Source organism: Seriola lalandi, unplaced genomic scaffold (genome assembly GCF_002814215.2).
Source record: "Seriola lalandi dorsalis isolate HSWRI2012SDOR001 ecotype SW California unplaced genomic scaffold, Sedor1 jcf7180002054908, whole genome shotgun sequence".
Taxonomy (NCBI): Eukaryota; Metazoa; Chordata; class Actinopteri; order Carangiformes; family Carangidae; genus Seriola; species Seriola lalandi.
In genome coordinates this window covers 906,396-933,211 of record NW_019525460.1, presented here as the reverse complement: position 1 = coordinate 933,211, position 26,816 = coordinate 906,396, and the positions used below count along the sequence as shown (strand labels likewise).

At 41.3% G+C, this 26,816-nt stretch overlaps 1 protein-coding gene across 7 annotated transcripts; it reads right to left on the bottom strand.

Annotated features, from left to right (window-relative positions):
- On the bottom strand, nt 1-26,816 carry LOC111673027 (target of Nesh-SH3-like). 7 transcript variants are annotated; one of them, XM_023430636.2, is made up of 23 exons: nt 26,450-26,816; nt 19,197-19,376; nt 18,988-19,056; nt 18,752-18,884; nt 18,128-18,318; nt 16,881-16,924; nt 16,068-16,116; nt 14,782-14,847; nt 14,499-14,576; nt 11,124-12,968; nt 10,527-10,604; nt 9,940-10,116; nt 9,117-9,185; nt 6,420-6,482; nt 5,180-5,302; nt 4,718-4,807; nt 4,345-4,554; nt 3,698-3,803; nt 2,913-2,992; nt 2,352-2,381; nt 2,085-2,243; nt 1,556-1,678; nt 1-1,178 (listed from the first exon to the last, which is right to left on the bottom strand). In XM_023430636.2, exons 1-23 carry the CDS (start codon nt 26,562-26,564, stop codon nt 1,063-1,065), a joined length of 4,194 nt encoding a protein of 1,397 aa, XP_023286404.1. In that variant the 5' UTR covers nt 26,565-26,816; the 3' UTR covers nt 1-1,062. The 7 variants fall into 7 exon arrangements, with proteins under 7 accessions (XP_023286404.1, XP_023286405.1, XP_023286407.1 ...); XM_023430637.2 differs by having other exon boundaries at nt 9,117-9,182; XM_023430639.2 differs by lacking the exon at nt 14,499-14,576.

Sequence of the window (26,816 nt, the reverse complement as noted above, 5' to 3'; positions counted from 1 at the left end):
TCAGTAAATATAAAAACAAGATTTATTGCTGGAAACATACATGATGCATCAAAAACAACTGCAGTCATGACAGATGTGGAAAAACCACTTTGAAGTAAGTTTGAACACAAAAACATAAATTATGTAATTTGCTTATGTCATTTCCACATTGAAGCTCAGTTTATTTATTTCTATTTTTACACACACACACACACACACACACAGACACGCACGCACGCACACACACACACACAAACATATATATATTTCATTCTTTTATCAAATATAGGACTGCACGGGCATGAAAAATACAAAATTATTTTTTTTCTATGTGACCCCATAGAAACTCTGGGCTCAAACTTGGGTTTTCTTACAATAGATCAACAATTTGGCTTAAACTGTTTTATCTTTTACCTGTAATGTATCAAACTATCTGTGATCACTGGTATATATACTGTATTTCACACCATATACATATATGAATAAAAGTTTAATACTGTGCAAACTGCAACGGCTAATAATCCCTTAGGGCCAGCAAAAATCGACTCTGCATGTCTGTGTGTACTTGTATTTTACATAGTCAAAATGTACAATGAAAGTATGATTGGCATCTTTCTGTATACAAATGAGCAATGTGTGTGCTCACTGACATGCCAGTACTGGGAACAATTTTTACTTATTTCAAAAGCCTGAGCACACAGAATATTCAATAACAAACCCTTGATAAATAATATCATACACGTCATTACACTTTGGGAGCCAGCTTCCCAACATTTTCTCTGTAATTACTGAATATTCAACACTTTGGTTCACTTAAACTCCTGCATTCTTTTCTCTGTTGTGATATTTTTGATAAATAGAGAAATTGAGACCAATGTTACAAATGCACTCAATAGAGTTTTGCGACACCTAATAGTCCTAGAGGTTCACACGTGAGAGAGTAAGCCGAGTTCAAACAGACAGACCCATCTACAGTGTCCATGGTAACATGAAAGAAAGGCCCACTTCCCTTCAGGGCTAGATAGGCGTCTTCTTCTTCCTCACCACCTAAGAAGTCATCCTCCTGGACAGCTCTGTGGGGTCTTACCACTTTCCAGGTATGGGTGTGCCACATTCATACCAGCCTACATAGGTAACATGTGACTTTCCCCCAATCTCTCCAAAGCTGACCGGTTCCTGTCTCATTGCTCTGTAGAATCCTGGTACAAAGACAGAAAGGATGGCATATAAAACTGCATCATCAGCATAAAAATGAATATTACAATTTGGAGGGGCAGCAATAATATTTTTTTATGTATATGATGAATAAAAGACGACCATGAATAGATCCTTGTGGAACACCTTTAGTAACTTTAAGAGCACTTTATTTGGCACCATTTGAACCTACTACCTGGGTTTTCTCAAAGAAATAGTCAGAAAACCATTTAATGGGCTCATATTTCTAGCAAAATATTATAATCAGCAGAATTAAATGCTTTACATAGGTCTATGAAAAGTGTTTTTGTCTTTAGAAACAATCACAGTGCACACAATGAAAGACACTGATTGTGTTATTGACCAATGCAAACTAAAATACCTAGCTTGCTTGGTAGCTCATCAGCAAACATCTGGTTGCCAGTCCGCCCATCCAGGAAGGAGTCTACAAACTGACAATGGTCCTCACCATGCCCCGTTTGATCTCCAATGTTGTAGAACTTCCCTACAGAGATGGAAGAGGCAGCTTTAAGTATTTGGCTGTTGAAAAAATCATGTCACATCACTGATCTTCTAGCATCGATTTTAGCAATTACCATCAAGGCAACATACATCAAAAAATGTAATGTTCCATGTCAAGTGTGAAACATCTGCTGAAGAGATTGTATGATACAGCTGAAAGTAGGCTATCTACTAAATGGGTCTTTTGTTGAAATTGTTTTATCACATTCTTCACTAAATGTTCCTCACTGGGTTAGGTCAATTTGAACCCTTCAGGCAGATAAAACCTTCTGGATACAAAAATGCACTGTTACATAACTAAAACAAGAAAGTTCCAGCATTGATGACATTGATCTAATGTCTTCCAAAGTAAGCAGCTGGTTGCTGCGCTCACGTTTCGGTGTGATTACCATTGAGCGAGTCACTCAGGTAGATCTTGTATCTGAGGGAGTTGCAGAGCTGGATCCCAACAAACTTTCGGTACCAGGTTCTCTTCACATACTGCTTTCCACTGCATTCAGAGTAGGCGTCTGCTTTAAAGGGGAACTGAGTCCAAATGGCATCTTTGCCTGTGATTAAATCATTAGAGGGTGAGGTTTAATAAGGTTCAACATTTAAAACAGTTCAACATTAGTGGAAAATATTAATAATATTTTCAAAAAGAGGACAATATTTACCTGAAACATGTTCACTCACTCGTGGATCCGCTAGAGATTTGAGAGAAAGTTACAATCAGAGCAACTTAGCACTTAGACATAGTCATGAGATATCGTGACTCATTGTGCTGGACAAACCTAGACCTACAATGTTGAGATCCAAAAGGCAGGGCTTTGATTGCATTAGGACAGCTTTCCGCTCTCTGTGTTGTTTTTGTCAGTTTAAAAACACAACATTTGATCAACTGCTTTACGACTGGTGCAAATTTGATTTTGTTCATAGCACTCTGATCACCAGGTGGATGATTTATGTCTGTTACAAATGAGCCTCAGAGGACATCTGTTGAGCTGACAAGACCCTAGAGTCTTAATCAGTCACACCTCAGTGCCATGTTGAAATCATTAGACTAACAACTGCCTAACAGCCCACCCTCTGAGATTCAAAGCAATGCTAATTGCTGCCTCATAATTAGCAACATGTACGGTGGCATTAATGTGCAACTAATCAGTCTCCACTGTCAGAATAAACACTTCAGAGTTATCCACTAGTGTGACTTTAGTGGATTAGTATGTAAAACTTGCCTGATTCGGTGCTAAAAGACACAGGATCACTGGAGGGCCCTGTTCCCAGCTCATTCTTTGGCGTTACTTTGAATTCATAACTGAAATAGAATACATATTAAGAAAAAGAAAGTTCAGTTAGATACACAATAAAGGCAATAAACCAAACTTTTCAATCTGAATTACTCCCAGCTCCAGATCTGGGACGCATATTTTCATTCCTCTGACGGCTAACTATGGGTCACTCATTCTCTTTCTCACACACACACACACACACACACACACACACACACACACACACACACACAGCTGATGGTTATTCCACGTGCTGCGTTCAGATGTCCTGGCAAAATCTGGGACAGCAAACCCAGCCCAGGGGTGGGTTCTGGTGAATTTTGAGACTCCAGATGCCGAGATCTAATTAAAAACCCAGTGACCCTCTCCACCCATATTTCCTCAGCTTTTGTGTCACTTTGGCCATCTGCATGAGCTGCAAGAGCACAAATGACTCTGAACAAACCCCTAAAAGTAGCTCACTAATAGCTCTTCAGTGCAGTATATTACCTGTCTCTCTCTCTTGCTACAGCAACCCTTACTTATGTAATCATCCAGTAGTTCAAGCATACACTTTTCATTAAGCGATGGGTTTATTTAGACAGCCTTACAGTAATGTAAACCTTGCACTTGCTCCCAAAGTAAGAGTATCTGAACTGGAAGTCTAAAGGAAGAAACTGTAAATGGCAGGGTGTCTATCCTGTTTTTCCATGACATGATTTGTCCAACATAGTGACGTCTAAGTCACATACCTGCTCTCCGGTTTGAGATTCTCCACGGCCGTGTGTGTCTGGTTGGTCGTCAGTATGGACACCTCCTCTCCATGTGGTCCTTTTGTGGTGGATACAACTTCATACTCTGACAAAGGAGGCAGAAAAATCCTGAGGGATCTTCTAATAACACAATTTTACATTTCAGCTTTGATAAGCGACAAATAATTTAACCTCATTGCTTTGTTACCAGTTGAAAATGACAATAAAAAAGTGATTTTTGAACAGGGTGAGACATTTTGATGAGAGAGGCAGGATGAGAGATTTGGGTTTGGGTCTGACATTAAAAGGTTTAACAATTACCGCTGTCTAGTAACAGTTTTTACTAACGGTTAGGAAATCATGTGTTAATGCTTTTTTAGATCAATTATAACACTTTATCAAGTCTGGCTTATTGTGATCCATGGCCATCACTTAATTAATCTCTTGGAAAAATGTTTTATGAGTGACAGAGATTAACTGATTGTCCAATGAAGTACTCATCAAAACAAAACTAACATAACAAGATCCAGGCACCCAGATGCAATTTGAACCCTGAAGACTCACCGACATAAGGAGATTGGGAAGCTGAGAGCAAAGCCTAGTTCTGTCAGTCTTTAAAAATATTAGCATGTTTGCATGCACTATACCTCTGGTCTCATTGTCGGTTTTCTGCCAGTCAAGAATGACAAAAGACGGGCATCCCTCCACAGTAACCACAGTGACGTTAGAGGGTGGGATACGGGGAGGGCCGGTTATATTCAGATCACTGCCCTCCTCATCAGGGAAATAAGCGAGGGAGGAGGTGATAGAGCATGGCTCCTCTGGCCTCTTATCAGTCTTGTAGATCACATGGGGAGCTGTATACAGGAACAATAAAAACAGCAGTTATTAATTTATGCATGCTAACTTTTCCACCATTTTGTTTATTCATTGTTTAGTAGTGAGTAGCATTGCTACAGAGCTGACGTGAAGACTTTAAACCTGCAGTGGAGATGTAAAGGGGCTCAGATGATTTCTTACCTACAAACCGCTTCTTGCCCATGAAGTCTACCTCTGATGCTGGCAGGGGCCTGAATATGGATGAGTTTTCATATATGTCAAAACGGCTGCCTGAAAAGGAAACAGGAGAGAGGAGTTAGAGTTCAGTTGATGTGCCAGCAGTCCCTGGCAGCTCTCGCTGTCCTCATTTTTACAGTTCTGGCCCTGGGGAACCGCCAGCAGGCCCAGCACCTGCTGTGGCCTGCATTGAGGCTTTTTGTCTGCCTCTGAATATTACAAATTTTCCTTTTCTTTCTCTTATTGTACCTGCAAGCTTAATCACCAATATATCCTGAGTATTACCAATGTGCATGTATTGACTCATACTCTCATTCATAGCTTTTTCAATCACATATTTTCTGAAGCTCACGGAGGTACTCGATTTTGTATCAAGGTATAAAAGCAGTTCCTTTGACAACACATTAAAAGTTGTGTTACTCATACTGTTTAGTGCTGGGACAGAGGTGGTTGTTGGCGGTCTGCGCTCTTGCTTGGGCTTGGCTGTGACGAGAGGGAATGGCTTCAAGATGGCCTCCTTCTCTCCTTGTTTCAGGTCCATGGGTTTATCTGAGGACAGAGAGGAGTAGGAGGAGGAGAAGTGATCAGTTCTTCACCCTCCTCATCATCTGACTCACAGTCTCACACACAGTTGTGGTCCATCTGCTCTGGCCATCTTCACTGAGCAACTCAGTGGCCTTTTTTCCTGGCTGCTGAAAGATCAGAGATTGTTTGTTGAGTAATATCTCTTGTGTTCTTTAAAGGGGAAAAAGGTCTGCCAGAATACATCTGCTGAGACCAAAGATGCCCAGATGCTCAGAACCATGCACATATTCACACACATGAACACGCACACGGGCTGACTTATGTGAAAACAGTGAAGTCCAGAAAAAGCCTTAGCAATAAGGCAGCTGAGATATGCTGTTCCGTTATTTGCAGACAACAACTTAAGATAGTGGCTCTGAAACTGTGAGGGGTGTCGAGGCAGCTGAGACTTTTTGACCTTGTGGGAAAATGTGTAGTGGACTAAAGTTGAATAAATCATGTGGGACAAATAAACAAAAAAGGGTGTTTTCACAGTGGCAAGGCATCTGGACAACAAAACAACATGTAAAGTACAAGATCGATAGATTTTTGACGCGATGCTCATCCAGAGTCATGTCAAAGATTTCATTAAAAAAAAAAAAAGAAAAGCTACAACCTGCTGTTGTACCCTGTTAGTTTAGATTGGCAGGAAGAACAGGGGAGAGCAGCTAGCCTGTCCAAACATCCATTTGCTTAATCTGTACAAGGACACAGAGTAAAAGCAGGTGCTATTAAGGACTATTCCTTGGCTGGGCGCAGTGACTTCATGGAGTCTAACTCCTGGTGGTTAAGTGAATAAAGGTATTTCCCTAAATGTCAAGCTATTCCTTTACTGTGCATATTATCCTGATGAATTTAAAATACCAACTTGGGTTGTTTTGTTACTTACATCTCCAATATGGTACATAGTTGAATTAAATCGGTTTACAGAGGGGCAGGAATAAAATATTTTCTTAACTTAAGGAGTGAGTGAAACACACTTTTTTAACAAGCAGCTTAAGTCAAGTATTCCCCTTGGCTTGATGTTGTATGTATAATTACAGTATATAGGACAAGGTGCAGCAGTATTCAGTGGTCAGTACATCCATCACTGTGCCCTCACCATGGTCACTGGGTTTCCCCACCAGGTTGGGTCTCTTGTTGACAGGAATAGGGGGACGCAGAACTGCAGGGAATCATGGGAAACAAGAGTCCATTTCAGATTAGAAAATCCAACTGAAACAGAACAGCAGGTGGTTGGCACCTAAGAGGAGATACAGAACTGAAAACAAGTGCTGTTGGTTATTTTAATAGTGCAATAATGATGAAAGAACATCAAGTTTATAGATTCATGAAGAGACATTTGTGTGTTGAATAAATGAGTGTACAAACACAGGCGTAACAAAAGCAACAATGAAGCACATAAAGCCAGGCACATTGCATGTGAAATGCTGAAAAGTCACTTTGTGAAGTGCTGCCACAAAACACTGCCATGGTCTTTAACTAATGAAAACCAGTCTGTGCTTGATAACCTTGAAACAATAAACCACTGCTTTAACCACTTTTACTAAAATCCCCAGAAGAATAACTCAGGAATTTAAAAATCCTCAGTGAATCTTAAAACAGGAAACCAAGGTATCAGGTCCAGTAAATTTTTTTCTATGATTTCAACTCCCTTGAATTAAAATTCTTTTGGATCTGATGCAGTTTGACCACCAAATTTTCAGGAAAATCCCTAGAGCACAAAAAGTACAATAAAATAACGATCAAGCCAAGCTATGAGATAAAGACCAGATCACTTTCACTCTGGACTGCTTTAATGAACAAAAGAAATGAATTGGCTTAACTGAATGGGATAAGTTATCACAGGGAAGAGCAGGGCTTTTGGATGAAAACACCTTTGTGACAAACTGTCAAACTCTTATTTCTCAATGTGAGGGTTCTGCCATGATTTAATTCTGTTGAACAAGCATAATCTTCCTTAATCTTTGTTGTGATATCTTAGAGGAGGTAGAGAAGCTCTGGAAGGCTTGACTCATTAAATATCTGTTACACGTTGTATTCGCTTAGTGATATTCCATTTTAAGTGAAGGGTTCATTTCCAGAGCATCCACTCCCCTCAACATTTGTCATTTTCTTATCTCAAAGATTCATTATTGGTCATTCTGTTGACAAGATTCTGTAACTGACTGATCGTTGATGCCAAAACACCCCAAAAACATTTCTTTTGGATTCGTTTCCTCCTCTCTGGAGCTGACCTTCCCCTTGTCGGCATAAGTAAGTGATCTTTGGCATCTCCTCCCTAGAGAAAAGAGCTGAGGCTATCAAGACAAACTGAAACATCTGCACTAATACACTTGAGTAGAGCCTCTGATTCATACATGGCAAAACTGACAGCTAATGGCAATCATATGCTCATATATAAAGTCACACAATAGGTTGATGAAGTGTAAATGCCAGCCACAAAATACACAAATACATAAGACAGAGGTACGTGAAGTATGAAGAACTGACAGCTCAAAAGGGTGATGTCATGGTTAACTGGGCAGGGAATGAAAACACAGCATTGTGATGTAATGTGATAAGATGGGATGTCAACAATATGTATGTCTCCGATGTATATAAAAGATTCTAGTCAGGGTACGACAGTTTCTTTTTTTTGCCGTCTCGCAATAAACTACTCAAACAGCAGGCAGGGCCTGTGCTCTGTGATTTAAAACAGCAGCAAGTGGTGTGAGTGTGGTTTTTGTCAGAAAACTTCATCCCCAGGGCGAGAGTGTGAAAATATATGCGATCAAGACAGATTATTATATATATTATACCAGTACCGCATTGCAATGCAATATAGTACCGCACTCAGATTTCTCAGATGGACACTGTCCTTTACACACGGCAGTCCACTACAAGCAGAGCCTTGAAACTATTTCAAGTTGAAATGCCAATGTGAAACAGAGCTCTATAAAACTGTCGAGGACGCACTCTAATTCACGTTTGCCAGAAGCACATTCTGTGCCTGCGCTTGTGTATAATACAAAGTTGCAGAGTGCTGTTTGGAATAAGTAGTAATAATTTAGTTGCATGTTATTTACCTCATGGAGGCAGGAAAGTAAACTATATGAAGATTACATCTTCACTAGGGAGTTTTGTGCTTGGATGTGTGTGCAGGGTGGCAGGCAAAAAAAAAAACTATTCTTTTCTGTAGAGTTGCTTCCAGAGAGCCTTGCGACTCCTTGAAGACCTCTGAAACTGTCCAAGTTTCCAGAAATAACACACACCAGCTGTGACATGGGACTGAAGCACAACCTGTCTTCACAACTCCCAACAACGAGGAGTGAGCAGAGCGTCACAATTAATAAGATGTGGTGGTTTGCATTACTACTTGAGATGGAGTCGATTACTCTAATTAACTGAGCCTGTCTGGCTGAATGGAAACAATGTGATTGACCAAAAAAAGGGGCAAACCACAGTCACTTTTCATGAGAAGCAGGCTAAAGCTATTCTCAGACTAATTCAAACTATTTCCTGATTATAGGTCCATATGTGCGGTAGTAATGTGGAGAGGAAAGGTGTATACCAAAATTAGAATGATATAGAGCTTCAGTCTCAGTCAAGTATAAGCTACTGGGACTATACATATTGGACAACACAGACAACAGACACAAAACATCACACTGACAGACAAGTTGAAAAATCACAGAGCATGAGAGGATTGTAACAAAAGCACAGATCAACGTGACTTGTGTGGGACGGGACATAACAGTGCCTCTTAGGTTAGTGAATGGGGAACACGGAAAAGGTGATCATCTTGGTTTGTCTTTACCAGGATTTTCTTTGGACCACACCACAGGTTTAGGAAGAGCATTGCCCCTATGATGCGCCCCATCGGCTGCTGGAGGGAGAAAAAGGTCCGTTATAAAATGCTTTGTGTCAGAGGAAAGTCAGAAGGAAAAAATGCCTTTTGTCTTTCTGTCTCACCATGTATTTTCTTACTTTTCTTACTGTTCAATGTTAGCAACAATAAAGCTTGAGAATTGTTTGTGTTTTCAACCTGTTTTTACAGATGTTCTGGATATACAAATGGACTATTTCTTGACATTTCTGACTTTCTGTTCTTCTGTAACTCTTTGGGGAGTTTGTGAGTGTGTTGAGAGAGGAAGAGAAACAGAGAAAAAGAGAGACTGGCTGCAGCGGCTGTACTGTGTGCACAGTGCTTGGCTTGGCATGGTTGGTGTAAAATGTGGTGTGTCCTGGCCAGTGCTGTGGCTAAACTTCCCGCCCGGCCAGCATGAGGGACTGTAAATCATGTTAACGATCCTGACCCCCGAGACGCTACTACTGCTTGTGGTAAAGGTGTGAAATACACACCAAGCACATGTGGCACAGCGTGGAGAACATATGGACTGTGAGAGGAGGTGAAGCAGAAGATAGAGCTAGTGAAAGAGAAAGGCACAAGCATTTAAATGTCTATTGTATGCATTCAAACACAGATCATGTGCTAAATCAAGAGGCATGAGTTTGTTTGTCTTCTCCTGTGGATGCACAGCTGCAGACAAGAGCGTGAGTGAGTGCTGACAGGAGAGGATGACCTGAGGTAGTTGCTTGGGAAGAGGGAATTAGAGGAAGGGAAGTGAGGACTCCATTACCCCCAGGTGTGCTGGAGCTGTGAGAAGAGGTGAATGTCTTGGATGGAGAGATTGGTCTGACACCAACACGAGTGGAATGAGTAGGAACCCGTGTGGTGTTTCTTCCTGCTGCAGGAACTGATGAGTTAATGGGAGAACGAGGATCTTCAGCAATGGATGATCTGAGGATGCCAGTACCTACGTATGCAGAAAGGCAATTGTGGATGTTAGGTTAAGGATGATCCTCTTCAGAGTTTGACAGCTTTACCTAAATGGAATAAATGATAGAGCAAATCAGTGAAAAAGAATGTAGAGGAGTGGACAATGAATGAAATGACAGTGAGGAATAAATGAGATCAAAAGTTAGCCAGACTGGTCTGGTTGTGAGTGGGCAGGGGTGAGGTGACTGTGCTGGATTGAAAATGGAGGCACATATGGAGGCAGGGGTAATGGATTGGGTGGGGTGTGTAGGGTGGTAGAATGGAGATGGAGATGGGGAAGCAGTGGTATCATCCAGTGGTTTGAAGTACAACTGAAAGCACTGGGCTTCCATGTGGCTTGACAAAAAAGCAGAGATGGTAATGCGACAAACATGTCATGGTGTTTACCATGATTGTTACTACCGGCTTTCTCTGTAGCCAGGGCAGGTCTTGGGAGAGGCTTGCCCTCTTCTGGTGGACTAGGAGCTGTATGAAAGAGAACTCACTTTTTAATCTAAGATAAAAATGTATATGAAAATATTTTTGACTTTTAAAGGGGGCATATCCTACCCTTTGTTAAAACACAAGGAGATGATTTTTTAAATGATGTTTTAAATCAATGCAGCTAGAAAGGGTGTTTGTTTTGGTTATGATATCCATGAAGAGTAAACGCTTACATCTACTCAGACGATTCTGAACTCTGGAGGACCACCTTATGTGTATATGAGCTCAGTTTGTTTTACCAAGTGAGAACATTTAATCATGTTTTGGAGTAGTTTCTAAATATAAAATCTATTGGATGGGGATATATTTTTACCAATTAATTGAGATTACCTGAAAAGCTGTGGAATTTATTAACCGGATTCTGACAATAACTATCTGATTTTGTATTCTGCAAAAAGTTCAAATTCAACTGAAATTTCAATCAATATGCCCCTTTTAAAATGTAATTTGAGATAAGGTCTTAATGCTCAATTTGCTTATGGCAAAATGTAGGGTCTTTACCCGTAGGAACTGTCTGCCTTGGGGTGACCTTGGTGGGATCAGAGTAGGTCCTGGTCTGAGACTGAAATGGAAGCCCAGGTTGAGGTTGTGGTTGGGGCCTAGATGCAGGGTGTGGCTTGGGTAGATGTTCAGGCTGGGATTGAGTCTGGGTCTTTGGAGGAGGATGTGGTTGGGGACTGGGTTGAGAATGAGGTATGGGTTGGGTCTGGATCCTTGTTAGAGGCTGTGATTGGGGCTGTGTCTGTGTTTTTGGCTGGGTTTGTTGTTGGTCCCTGGTTTGGGCCTTTGGTTGAAGTTTTGGTTGCCTTTTTGGTTGAGGCTTTTGTTGCTTTTCTGATTGAGGTTGTGGTTGAGCTTTTGGTTGCTTTTTTGGCTGTGGTGGTTGAGGCTTTGGCTGTATTTTTGGCTGAGGTGGTGATTGGGGCCTGGGTTTGCCCTTTGGCTGAGGCTGTGTTTTGGGCTTGGTTTGGTCCTTGGGTTGTGCCTGCGTCTCAGGCTTGGGTTGGGAAAAAAATATCTTTGGTTTAGATGTTGGCTCAGCCTGAGGCTGCTGCTTGATGTTTAGCTGATACTGTGTGTTGGTCTTTTGTTGAGGCCGTGTTTGGGTTTGTGGCTGAGCTGTAGAATGAGATTGCGGTTCAGGTTGGGGCTGGATATGAATTTTTGGCAGTGCTTGCTGGGTATAAGGTATTGGCTGGGGTGTTATTTGAGGTGTGTGATGATGTACCATAGGTGTGGACTGAGGAGTTGGTTGAATTTGTGATCGAAGCTGGATCTGGGTCTTTAGTTGAGCTTGTGTTTGATGCTGGGCCAGGTGTTTGGGCTGGGGTGTTGGCTGAGGATCAGCCTGGAGCTGGGTTGTGGTTTGAGGCTGGGATTGGAGATGTGGCTTTGGCTGAGATTGTGACTGAAGCTGGGTGTGGAGTTTCGGCTGGGGTGGTGCTTGGGGTTGTGTTTGACTTAGGGTTTGGGGTATGGGCTGAGGTGTTGTTTGAGGTTGGGTTTGAGGTTGAATCTGGGCTATGAGCTGGGAATTTGGTTGGGGTTGTGGTTGGGTCTGGGGTACAGGCTTGGATGTTGGTTCTGGTTTGGTCTGGGGTACAGGCTGGGATGGTGGATGGGGTTGTGGTTGAGATTGAGCCTGGGGTATGAGCTGCGATCTTGGTCGTGCTGGCGGTTTAGTCTGGGGTATGCGCTGCAATTTTGGTCGTGCTGGAGGTTGAGTCTGCGGTATGAGCTGGGATGTTGGTTGGGGTTGTGGTTGGGTCTGGGGTACAGGCTCAGATGTTGGTTTGGGTTCTGATTGGATCTTGGGTATGGGCTGAGATATTGGTTGTGGTTGAGTCTGGGGTATGAGCTGGGATGGTGGTTGTGGTTGTGGATGGGTCTGGGGTACGGGATCGGATGTAGGTAGAGGTTGTGGTTCGGACTTGGGTATCGGCTGAGATTTTGGTTTGGGTCGTGGTTGGGTGTTAAGTATGGGCTGATATCTTGGTCCAGGTTGTGGTTGTGTCTGGGGTTTGGGCTGGGATGTTAATTGGGGTTGTGATTTTGGGAGTTTGGGAGATGGGGAATAGGGTTTTGGTTGAGGTTGAGCCTTCCCATGGGGCTTTAGTTGAGGTTGTTGGGGTTGGAGTTGCGGGTTTGGTAAAGGCTGTGAGAGGGGCTTTTGTCGTGGTTGACTCAGAGGGTGCCCTCCATGTTTATCCGCATTTGTCTGGAGGAAAGGCACAGACGCCATGGTGGGTGTAATGTGTGGTGGAGGGTGGAGCTTGGAAGCTAATGGGATTTCCAGGAAAGGAGGCAAGACAGATCTGGAGAGGTCTCCTCCTCCTCCTGGGTTGTCTAAGAGAGAGAAAATATGGCCATTAAGCCACAACACTGTGATGTAAAATATAATATTGTGAGTGAAAGGATCCTTTACAAAATGAAACTAAACAAAATATTATTTTATTATCTAGAAAATTATGAAAACAAGACAAAGACAGTTTGGGAACAGCTGAAATTTAGATCAGCAGAAGTGCCAACAGCTACTGGCCCAAGAACTCACAGAGCTGATCTTGGACTGAAGCACAGGTTAAACAATAACTCACAACTGGCAAGAGTCTGATAGAGGGGGTCCAATTTCAAAGGCAGACAGACCATATGGAGGTATTTGCAATGTAACAGCCGTGTTACTACAGACAGACTCAGCTACCATGGCCAGGATGCTTGTGAGTGACAGCCATCCAAATCCATTGGCTGTGCCTCTAAGATACTATAACACATAAGGGTTTTATAGTTGGTGATTGATCGCTTGCTGTGATTTTGATGGACTATTCTAAATTGTTGATTGATTGTTCAATCTGATCAGGTATTCACCTCAGCGAGAGAGAATCACAGAGAAAAAGGAAGGAAGAAAATAAGAACATAAGAGTAGATAACAGGGTATTCCAGGCATTTGGAGCCTCTTCTCAATTTAATGCAATGTAATGTCTAAAATACCTCTCTTTATTGCCCACCAGCATTTGTACAGGCAAGACAAGTTTGATAAGAACCAAGGTTACTTGAGAATATAATAGCAGAAACATTTTGGAGAAGGGGACACAGGAAAACAGGGTAATACAGGTTCAAGAAAAGAAGACGACATTCTGATATTCCACTGAAGTTCCTGCTGGAGAGAGGGATGTCTAGTGCATGCAGTTTTCTCATGCAGACTACACACCAATGCCTGCGTTGCATTGAATGCAAAAGCTTCAGGTTTGTAGTCAGCAAAACTCTCGAATGATTTTACTGAAAATACTAAAAGAAATATGATGGATTTATAAGTGGCAAAGAAATGAGAAGCAGATACAGGACAATTAAGAAAGACAATGAGTATATTTGAGATATGACTGATCTCAAAATAGCACCCAACAAGGTTCTCAGAGCTGGCTAAAAGTCAACTCTTTCTCAAGGACTGGGAATGGTCCTCAACAGTGCTGTTGGCTAGTGGGCTTGTGCAAAAGATTTCCGATTCAAGTCATTTCCTGTGATTAAATTGTGTAGATTATAATGTGCAAATCAGTCATTGTAAAAAATAACTGAAAAAACAGATCATTAAAACCATCATTAAGACTCCTTTCAAGCTTTCTTGTTCTAATAAAATGCCATGCAGCCAAGGCCACCTATCTTGCGCTGATTGCAACCTAAATAGCTGACAACATCAGCTGGTTTCCACTGGGAGGGCTGAGCTACTGTACTTACTCATAGCATGCCACTCTTGCTCATGCAGCTAATTACGAAGAACACTGTAAAGCACTGACAGCCTCTCAATTACAGTCCACTAAGTCTATGATTGCAGCCGCAATGAGAGCCGTGAAGCTTTTTCAAAGAGAACTATGATTCAATGTTTACCGATTGGCTGTTTGGTGACCACAGGCAGTGTGGGTCCAGGGGTCGACAGAGATTCCTGTTTAGTAGTTGTGGTTGGAGCTGAGAAATATATTGTATGTTAACAGACCTTGGAGAGAAGTTATCACTCCCATAGAATGTACAAAAAAATAGTTCATGTACAGTAAACAATGAGCTGTAATTTCCAGCAGGATAGTAATAAAAAAGTCAAGTGCAATGGTCAGACGTAGGGTCAAGAGTTTTTTTCTGACCGTTGAACTCTGTTTTAGGTCAGAAAAGTCATTACCAAGAGTTGTCTTTGGGGCTATGTTCCGTGAGACGGGCAGTCTGCCCTGGGTCTTGTTATGGAAAACTGACAAAGACAAAGGAGAAAAGATTAAAGTCAAAGAGTCAACTTAAGATGCCTTCAAAGTCCAAAAAAAGGTAAAGGAATTATGTTAATGCATTTATATTTCTTGGTTCCAACAATATCCATGGCAGGCATGTTAAGAACAATATGGTTAAATAAACAATCATCTGCCACTAGGGGGCAGCAGAAACAAGCTGTGAACACAACTCTAATACTGTCCAGTATATCGTCACATTTTAAGGTGATATTGAACTTGTTAGCAAACAGTTGCATATTTCCACATCCAGCAATTACAGAGTAACAAACATTTACTTGAAATTGTGTTTCTGTCTACCTGGTGAATGTACAGTGGAGTCCAAAAGTCTGAGACCACTTTCCCATGAATGAGAAAGTCATACTTTATATTCACTCTCATTTTAGCACTTTTTCAGGGCTTCGCTAACTCCTGGAGGAACATCCAGCTCTTCAACTGCTAAAAGCTTTTTCACCAACTGCTGGGCAGGTACTGTACTGTGGGTGTGTGGAGCTTTTTTTTGCTGAAAACAGCTGCCTGCTGGGGTGAGAGTGAATCAAACAGAAAAGATATGGGCCGTAAAACCAAAACAGAAGTTTTAACTATGGAGCTGAGGGAAACTACTGAGCAGGGTGATAATTGCCTTTGGGCTCATCCCTATGAGCGACCATCATTGCATTACACTGTCATATTTGTTTGATCCATTGTTGATTGTAGCTGCATTAAATCTCTGGTAAAGTAGGATGTCTCACTAATGCAAAATAGCTGTTATATAGCTTGTTATAGACTTGGTTGTGTTTATTGTCTATATACTGTATGTCTGTATATTGGCCTTCATATAATAATACGATCTGAAACAAATCTTGATTTCTTTAGCATAATATTTTATGCAAAGCCTATCATCATGGACACACAGTTTAAAAAAAGCTTTACTGTACTTGGCATCTGCAATAAACCCGCAAAATCAAAATTGTGAATTTAAAAAAGGGCGAAGTGAAAATAATGAGGTTCTGTCTGTAAAAAAATAATAATCAGAGTTCTAGTTAAAATTCTTCCAGTGCTGAGTCTTAAAGCAGGGGTCAGTAAGAAGGGCTGAAACAGACATTTCTGAGCAGTGATAAATCATAAATGTTCTGCTGCTGTATTAAAAAGTATTCAGTGGGTTTGACCAAAGCAACGCAACCAAAGCAGTGTGTTCCTGTTGGCTTACCATGGCGAGAAGCAAAGGGGAAGGAGTCTGGACCTGGCGTTAAAGGTTTCTGGTGGGTGACAGACAAGAAGACAAGGGGAAGAACTGGTCATTAGTCATAGTAATGAATGCAACAAGTCCAAAATCCTCAATTTCATCTCTTTTTCTCTTTGTTGCCTAACTCTTAGGCCCTCGACTCCATGTCGAATTGGTGATGTCTCCGGTGAGAAGCTTGTTATTCAAAGTTTCCTTCTAGAAAGGCAAGTGTTGCGACTGATTCTCAACAGCTGTGATGTTTTATGGGTTTGGGGCCAGGAGCACGTGACACAGCAGCCATGCCCTGTCAGAAAATCAATGCCACCTTTCCCCTTTCAACTCATTTCCACGTCGTTATCCTTCCTCTCCTGTCCCTCCGTCTAATCTCCCTTTTTTCCTCTCTTTTATTCTACTCCAGAAGTTAGCTAGCTACAAACTGTTCTCTTGGCTTGGCCAGACCTGGCTGCACTGATGCTGTTTCCATTGAGCAGTTGGATGGAAAATTAATGAGGCAAACAAGCCTGAGAATAGCATAAGCTCACTAAAGTGCACAAAACAGACTCCAAAGTATACTGCATGTTCCAAATACACACCCTGTTCCCAAAAATATTTATTTTGAATAGAGGAAGTGTACCTGTGCAGTCTCACTTCCCTCAGTTTATTACACTTATTTCATTTAGCACATAACTATTACCACCTGTATCCACATATTAATACAATAAGATTCTAATGTAACATGTCATAAGATTAGTTGTAATGCCCTGGTAAGAAATTTTAAAAAGTGTGTCCAATACATACCACAGGAGTGAGAGGCCGTTTAAAGATTTTCCTGATGGCCTTCTCTAGAAACACAAGAGAAAATTCAGTAAAGAAGTCAGTAAAGTGGAACTAAAGTCAAATAAAACCATATTTCAAACATACTTTGCTCAAGATGTGTATTAATCTTAAAACAAGATAGTTTTGATTCAGTAACACTGATATCTCAGTGTCTCAGGGATTATACTGCGTATATACATGATGTCACGATGGTCACTAGCACTGACTAAGCATCGGTGAACACTTAGTCAGCATTGGCCATTATGTATTCACTTGACCGACTGAACAAACAGATTTTTACACAGGAAAAGTCATGCAGAAATGTTTAGACTATTACAACTAGACAGAACAGAAACAACATGAAGTGATGCTCTACACCAGTGACTAACAAAGCACAGGATTTTCCTAATGAAACATGTAATAAAATCAAAATATTTTGTGGCCACAGGCAACCAGAAATCCTCCTGACCAAATGATAAATCTGGCTGAAAATAGAAGGGGCCCTTCCTGCTTTGACCCAAAAATAACAGCAAGACTTCCAGCATTTTCTCACACTAATTATCAAGCTGTGCTTCCATTTATGATGATTAAATACCACATTAAAGCACTGACAACTACCCCACTATCAAAAATGTTCTGCTTTTATTCTGAAGAACAGAAGACCATATAGGAAATATTTTTGTTGTTGATGAAACCCACCTTTACTCTTTTTTCTCAAAAACTATATATACACTCTACCATATATGCATATACATTGATGAGCCATACCATTATGACCACTGCTGCTTCTTAAGTCCATGCCTCAGCTTCAAACCGCTGAGGCATGGACTCTACAAGACCTCTGAAGGTGCCCTGTGTTATCTGGCGCCAAGTTGTAAGTTGAGAGGCGGAGCTGCCACAGATCAGACTTGCTCCAGCACATCCCTGTCACACCTTGGGCCACTGTTGATAGGTACTCACCACTGCTGACCAGGAGCACCACACGACTTTGATGTTTCACAGTCATCTGGCCATAACAATTTGGCCCTTGTCAAAGTCACTCGGGTCTTGCTCATTTCTCACTTACCGCCTTGAGACAAAACATCACTGATCCTAATGGCCTTTAGTTTTACAGGATACTAGGTTGTTTTCCCTGTGATATTATTCCCCTCTCCATTCATAGCAAATGGTAGCTTGGCCACTCAAACGGGGTGAGGGGATTGTGTAAAGAAAACTGACATCAAACATACCCTCAATGCCCCCCCTGCTAATGTTGTGAATGACCGGCTTGCTCCACGTTCCAGTAGTGTCCTTAGAGCTGGGCTGGACACCAAACTCATACACTGTGTTGGGCTTCAGATTGTCAATAACCGTGTCACTCGTTGGGCAGGTCTGGTAGTTCCATTTCCTGTTCCTCTCACGATAACGCACTGTATAGTGTCTGAGACAAAGACAAAGGACAAGAGATGCTGAGAAGATGCTGTGTAGTGTATTACTGTATATTACTGCCAGAGTATGAACCGCACAGTTACTGTATAATGTCCTGATGCTGGGACAGAAATCTTCTACCCCACCCACAAAATGACTGGTGTGTATGCCTCTATGTCTTCATTCAGATTTATTCCACAAGGCGAGATGAGACCAAGCTTTTCATATAAATACAGTGAATTATTTTAGAGCAGGAAAACTGGGTCACATTCAGTAAACTGTGTTATGTGGATGAACTTCACCTTTTCACCATCTGTTTCTATGCTTACCAAATGTACAATACAGCCAGGGTACATGAAGTGAAAAGGCTGAAAAATTTCCATGCACACGTGCATCTGTACTCTGTGGCATGACGTGTGTGTGGGTGTGTTAGTGTGAAAGCTCACCCATCCTCCAGACAGTCATTCATGATGTTGCCTTCATAAGGGGTTTTCAGCAGTGTCCCCCAGGATAAGAGGACTGAAGTGGGTGTCACCGACCCAATGACTAAGTGTAGCGGCTTCTCCAGGTTCACTTTACCTGAGAATGAATGGACGCATCTTATACATGTATACATGTCCATCTTAATGCAAGTCACTTTGATGGGGATTTTGTTCCTGTAAAATTCTTGTACAAGCCTTACCTGTGCACTGCTTTTTCACCTCATTGGTTGGGATGGGCTGAACAGCAATGAGGTACTTGGGCTCAGCATCTAAAAATAGAAGAACAAACTAGAAGATAGTTACTCTGTAGATCCTGAGCATGCGCACTTGTCTCCCTTTCAGCTGTGACTGAAAAGGTCAAGATACAGTTAACATAAAACAAGGCAAAACACACAACAGCGTTTCTTACCAAACTCAGTCTCATATGGCTGCCCATTCTCAGGAAGTTGAATGAACTGTTTGGAGAACATGCTGCTGCCGTAGCCCAGGATGTAGCCCTCAAGCTTGGTGTCAGCGTTGGGACGCAAGAACTTCATCACGATGGTATCTCCTGTGGCGCTGATGCGAACTTTCATGTTCTGACGTCGCACTGGTGAGGCAAGAGAACACACCGTTGTCCCATTTAATTTCCAAATATTTTCTGGACATTAGGCAATAGAAAAGGAGGCTGTGCCCACTGAAGTCCAATGGAACTATTTAATGATAAAATGCTTTCAGTCACTGAAGGCCGAATAATTGCCCGGAGGAGTTTCAGAGCTTCTAATGACATCAAATACAGCACACCTGTGTTTTTTCATGCAAGTATCCATAGGAAATGCAGTTTAATATCATAGTTCCTAAGTTCAATATACATAGGAAATGCCACAAATACAACATGACAAAAAATTGGGATAAATTAACTCAGAGATCAGCAAATCAAAATCCAAAACCCTCAAACAATCTTCTTTCTCTTGAATGGAAAGCTTGCAAGAAAGAGTTAGGAGTTTCATACATGTTTTCTAACAACCTGCACCTTTCCAGATTCAACACTTCTCACAGTCTGTTCTCCATCATTTCACAGGTACACTCTAGGAGTACATTCAGTCAAATTGGATTTGCTGCTGGTTTAAGTTTTGCGGAGGTGTAAGTTTTACTGAGAGCTAATAATGGTGATTTTATTAAGAAAGCACAATGCTAGAAGAAGTACGTAAAAACACTTTTTATTGAGAGCTTTCTAACCGAGTGAGAACATTACTTTTATATAGAGAACAAACATTAAGGGTCTGCCGCCTACAAGCATCACTGTGTATGCTGCAGCTTCTATATGATCTGTAAGTGGGTGCAAGACATGCGTCTGCTGTCAGAAGTGGCTTTTGAAATGGATATCCTGTTCCTGTAAATCTGAATCTGTGAGCATGTGCTATTAAAACTTGAGGTCAGAAAGGCAACGTTAAGCTTGTGTTGAGTTCATAAGACCGTGGTTTGAGAATACATGCACAGACAATATTCTTTCTCTTTGTCTCTCACATTCACACACGCACACACTGATGTCACTTTACAGGAAACTGCACATTTTCTGCCAGACGTGACTTCTACAGAATACAGTCCTAATCAGCAGAGCCTCCATGGGGACAGATATCAGATGAGGACAGGCATCACAGGGTGGATTGCAAAGCTGAGGATTTAAAAAGGCTCATTCATCGACAACAAACAACAGAAAGATGACATATTTTTGAGACTGTTTATATTTCTATTAGTGGTGTTAATGGTCTTTTATGGGTTTAGAATCGCCCTGTGTTCCAATTTCCAGAGGGGGGTTAAGATTTTTGTAAAGTTCAGACTTTAACATTTTTCTTATTACTCAGTTTCGGCAGCATCTCTGCCAAAGGCAGGCTGAGGGATGATAGTCTTCATTCATCACAGCTCTGTATGCCATTTAAGTGATGAACTGCAGTCATTGCCAACTAACCAAACCCAAACATTCTTCCCTGTAATTACAGCTAAACTGAATTGATCTTTGAGTCTGCATGATAGTGAAGCACGCCATAGCTAGTCAACAGACAAGCAACTCTTAAATCTCTGCAAACACAATGCATGCAAGAATTTGTTTATTTTTTTCTCTCATTACTTGCCTCTGCCATGTGTCCTTTGAAACTAGCCAAGAATTGGGTATGCAAACAATTAGCCAGTTTGTAACAGGCATGCATGCATCAGAAAACACAGATGAATGCAGCTGGGCAGGAAGTGCGACTGACAGTTGGCTTGTGCACATGCAAAACAATAAATAGCACCAGTGAATACTTGATGATACTGGATGATAAATAGTGACCATTAGTGATAGAAAGATAGACAGGTTTGTTAAATGAAACCTGTTTATTTTATTGTGTTTCTGCTTTTTAGAATCGGGAGGAATCCAATAAATTAAATCATATTTCCATCTCCCCTGTTTCTATCATTTTTATACCACAGTGGAAATTACAAATGAGTCTATGGGGGCTTAAACCTCCACCTCCTATAGGCTACAAGGCTTAAAACAAAGGACTTTCTGCCTGGATTATGACTTGTACTATATTTCTCCACAGCACATGTCCTTGGCTCAGATTAACGCTTCATAGCATTAAATGAAATAGTGGAACTTTTCATAAGGAATGATTCCAGCAGCTGCCAGATGCCAGAACAGACACTGACAGTGGAAGAGGGGGAAGCCCTGGATTTGAAAAATACCCTCATGCATTTCCAGCTATGTGTTCCCTATCAAAACTGCATTTGTTTTGATTTTCTCATCAATATTTCCAATAAAACATGAGTGAGACTGGTTTCAGAGGGAGAGGGGAGAGTGTATGTAACATTAGGAAACTTGTGGCAGCATGTTTTAAACTCCAGTACAAGCAAACACTGGCTCGGTCCCACGACAGCCCATCCAAGGCCCGGCCATTTGGCCCACACACCATTTAGGGACTGTTAAGACTTATCAGTATTTCCAGAGTAGAATGAATAAAGCTTTAGGAACAGATCCAGTCACAGACCTGGTGATCAATCAACTACGGTACAGAGGAAAATGACTGACATTTTTCTAATCAGAAAAAACTGCTAGGCCACAAAGTCATGTTGTAAGTTTTTGTGAGGATGAAATGTGAAGAAAATAATGAAAAAACAATTTGAATTTGAATTCTTCATGAGGGCAGTTCTGCTGGTGACTCTGACCCTGTCAAACACATGAGATCACTGAAGAGTTACAACCTCAATAAAAGACTTGCAACTAAAGTATAATTAAATCCACAGTCCTTCCCTTTATAGCTACGGATGGACGACTGAAAAGGTCTGCTAGGCAGAACAGAGCTTCTGTTTGAAGTTGTTAACATTTCTTGTTGGAAAGTCGATGCAACGACTATGAGAAGACACTAAACGAATACAAAGAGACGTGTAAAAGGAAAGCAGGAGACAGCAAAATGTGCACAAAGAAAAACATCTACTAAGAGATGTAAAACTACACAAAAAGCTATACCAATGAGACGCTAAATGACAAGACCCAAAAAAGATGCAAAACGGGGACTAAGAGACACATAATGCCCACCAACAAACTTAAAACAACCACACTGAGACCTAAATAAAAAAACTACAGAGAGACAAAATGGTTTGCAGTCCTTTTGTGTCCGTATCAATCTGGTGTCTTTTTTTTTTTTTTTTTTTTTTTACATGTCTGTGCCCAGGGGCCCATCGTCTCATAATCCATCAATGTTAACAACTAATCTACCACAGGGAAATATTTACAGCAGCAGAAAAATATGCCACTATGCCATAATACAGGGAAAGAATAAATCTGTGTTTTAATAGTTCAACTTTATGTTATGAGGAGTTGGTGACAGATTTTGGAGACAGCTTCACAAAACAGTGCCATTCACAATGGGGATGACAATCTATTTTATTAAATACTGTAATCTCACAGTGAAGACTAATCCCTTCAATTAAAACATCATGACACACAGTCTATCCCCCTCGAGCAGAAAGCATGACTAATTCATAAATTACTATACAAGCCGATCCATCATAATTCTGGCAGTCAGCCAATAAACACATCAGATTATGGAATAAACAAATGCCACATCGTTCAATAAACATTTCACCATTGTATTCATCCTGTTTTGGACAAATAGCCAGACAATGTAATCCTGCTGGCCTGAAAAAGAGAAACACCCTGAAACTGGAAACTCAATCTTGGCTGAGCGGAGAGGTCTATCTTGGCTCATCAGCAGTGATGGATGATCCTCCGGGAAAGGGACTAGGTTAATGGGGTTGTCAGGATAACACGCTCTCTTCATATTTTCATATTTTCTTCATATATTTTAAGCACATTCTGTGTTTAAAAATAAATATTCCAATGTGCATCTGTACAGTATGTGCACTTTGGGCATCAACACATCCTGATTTACAGTCTGACATTATCAAACCATAGATTTCCACCATCGGCAGCTCTCTCGTGCTCCACTGTCTCTCTCTCCTCTCTGGGATCAGATGTGGAGAAGGACTGCAGTAGAGTAAACACTTTGAGAATAAATTCACTGAGATCATCTCAAGACTTTCCGACGAGGCTGATGTGTAAACTAATGAACTATAAATATCTGTAGCAAAACCTCAAAAAAAAAAAAAAAAAAAAAAAAATACAAGGCTTGTATTGTTTTCACAATATGCAATGGAAAAGAACCTTTTCTGCTCTTTGTTGAAATTAAATCTGGTAGTTTTGGTGGATGGAAGTGACACAGTAATGAAGTCATGTCAGTTAGGCTTGAGCAGCTGGACATTGCAGCTGAGCTGTACAGACTGTAAATCCCTCTGAGCAAATGAGGCTCTCTAGATTGGGGAAATATATTGCTCAACAACCCCCATGTATTACACACTTACATATCCATAGAATCAATTTAATTCACTGTAGATGACACCCTTCCCACCACACTTACATACACACACACACACAAACACACAATATCATGCCTTTGCATGCACGATGCCCTGAGTCAGAGTGATTTTACGCAGCTCTGGTGTACAGTATTTCAGCCTCTCAAGTTTCTGTCTTGGAAGAGAAGAGATGGAGTGGATAACTTGGCTTCCTGCACAGCAAAGACGGAGACAGATGTTTTATGGCCTTTGGTAAAACAGGCACCTTCATTTAAGGCAATAAAGTGTGAAAATCTCTCTGAGCCTTGTGCCAGCCTGATCAGCAAGGGTTTGAAATAAGTTGGTGAGCAAACGAGCTGCAATGACATATATTGGCTCTAATGGGAATAACCTGAGCCTGCAGACTGGGGTAACTCAGCCCTCTGAATATCTATTGTAATTCACCTGGAGCCTCTTTGATCCCATCCTTCTCTGGAACAATCACATCTCTTGGGCTCACAAGAGGCCTCACCTTGTGCCCCAAGCGGGAAAGAGCCGTGTCTGGGATTGTACTCCCACATTTTCCCCCCTGCCTTGGCTGCTTCCATGCAGGTCTCTCTGGTCTCACTCTATATATCCCCCCTGACAGATTCAACGGAGCAACAGCTGTTTTCCTTTCCCCTGTGGCATTACTCCATCCCATCCTTCCCCTCCTTCACTCAATCTCTGTCGTCCTTTATGTGTCACCAGCCATCTTTCCATCAACCTGATCCTATTTCAACTTCCTAAAGTGCTTTGAATTCATCTGTCTTGTCCTCTAATCTCCATTGCTTTCCACTTTCCTTTCATATTTCCCTCTCATTAATGTGTACAGGACATGAGGCCATGTTCTTTCTTGCTCAGCTGCAGTTTCTACATCATATATTATCCTGAAGTGAGTTAGTGCCAAATAATGTCTTGCATTACAAGAGATTCAACTCATTCTGAAGTGCAGATCATCAAACAGTGCAACTCTGACACCAGCATATTATGCATAATATCTATGACACAATAAAGCAAACACACTTTTTGCATAACATGTTTCCTTCTAAAACCATGTGCTGATCCAAGAGGAACAGAGATATGGACATTTAACTCTCCTCCCAGAGCAAAAACACAGACAGCCCCTTTCATCTGAGTCCCAAAGCTGCACACTGAGAACTGCCTGCAAGCCAAGTTCAGCCAGCAAGTTATACACACAACCCTTTCCAATGTGCCCTACCCTTTTTTATACTGACTCCAGTCTGCTCACCTCAAATCACTTTTACTACCATCACAGTCTTCAAAGGACGTCTAAGTTTAACTCGCAAAAATAAAGCATGGCTGTGAAGCATAGACACAGAGATGGAAAGCAGAATTCAGTGTCTATGCATGAGTGTGAGTGTGAGTGTGAGTGTGAGTGTGTGTGTGTGTGTGTGTGTGTGTGTGTGTGTGTGTGTGTGTGTGTGTGTGCGTGCTGACACGGCAGTGGGATAATGAGACAATATGGAAAACGTATGTGGAAAATGTGCTGTTTTCCATGAATGTCATGAGATTCCTAATCAGACTGAGTAGATTGAATAAACTATAATCTAGTAAAATAAGTCTTGGTTATGGTTTTCCTTTATGGTTTGTTGGGAAAGAAAACACTGCATGGGGGGTGAGGCGCTCTTACATGAGTTGTCTTCAAACTATTGATAAAAACCTCATTGATTTTGTCTGTTATTATATATAATGCATGGTGATGAAAGGTGATGTGATGACTCCCTATGTTGCTGTTGATACTTTGGAAACCTTTTGGACATATGTAGTTTGCACTGGCCAAAGAATTACGTGTGTACTTCACTGCCTGTGTTTAATTTTAAAGACTTTAAAGACTGTTTGAAACAAATAAAACAATAAAAATATCTTGCCTAAAGCAATAAATGAAAATAATTAGCCAACTTAAAAAAACTCATCTGATTGTCTGCTTGATGGACACGGTTCCTGGAAAGCCATCCCATTGGGTTGTCTACAAGCCTAACCCCCTGACCCCAAACCTGGAGGAACTTTTTTTTTTTTTTTTTTTTTTTTTTTTTTACAAAAACAGTATCTGACCTATTTCACTGCGTCTGCCTGATCTCCTCATTACAGGGAAATTTGGATAAACCACAGGGATTGTTAAAACTGTTTTTACAGTTTCTAATCAAGGCAGTGTGAAAGCCTGACAGGTGGCTCAGGACAGGAAAGCTCCTTTTAGAGTTGGGGTTCAATAGCATTTTACTGAAGCAGAAGACAGTATCGAAACAGCTCTTGGAACCTATCTGCATATTTCATCACTTTTGTTCATCTTGTGCATTTGGGGATTTCTGCAAATTAGAAACTGCTGATAACATTTTCATTTTTGCAAGCAAGGCATTTCCAACGTTCTTTATGATATTAGAACGAAGATTTATTAAATTGCATCCATTACTTAATGTACTTTGCAGTAAATGGTTGTCTTTACTATTGTCATATATCCATCTTACTATGACATTATCTATTCAAGCCTATCTGAGCATGCATTTGGCAGAGGGCAGAGACCATGGAACCACCAAACCATGGAAAAGCAATCAGTGCATCACAGGGCTAACAAAGAATGACAATCACTTTCACTTGCATCGATCTTGGACTGTAAGAGGACATCCACAAGCAGAGAAGACCATTATGACCAAGCATTGGTCCACACAAGAAATGCATAACATGTGATCAATAATGTTTTCTGTTGTGGATATTTAAGTACAAGACAATAACATGAGTGCAGGTATCACCTACCTCTAATCCTGTGGGGAGTTGAGGGACCAGACAGAACTATCCCAGTGAGGAACACCATGAGGAGAAGGACCAGAAAGGTGTGTGAGTGGTGCATCCTCATCCTCATCATCATCATCTCTGCTGTGGCCGACTCTGAGTCTCAGGTGCAACAAGCTGCTGTGATCTGATCTCACAACAACACAGACACAGAAACACGAAGTGGTCACTCGCTGATAGAATAAATCTTTAGTAACAGGTTGAGGGTACTGTGTGCTGCAGCTGCAGGAGTCAGACTGGATGTTTGTGGAGTGGCTGGACTACTTCTCTGAGTTGGTGGCTCTCAGGACTAGTGCAGCTCACTGGACTGGACTTGTGGATGCAGCAAGCT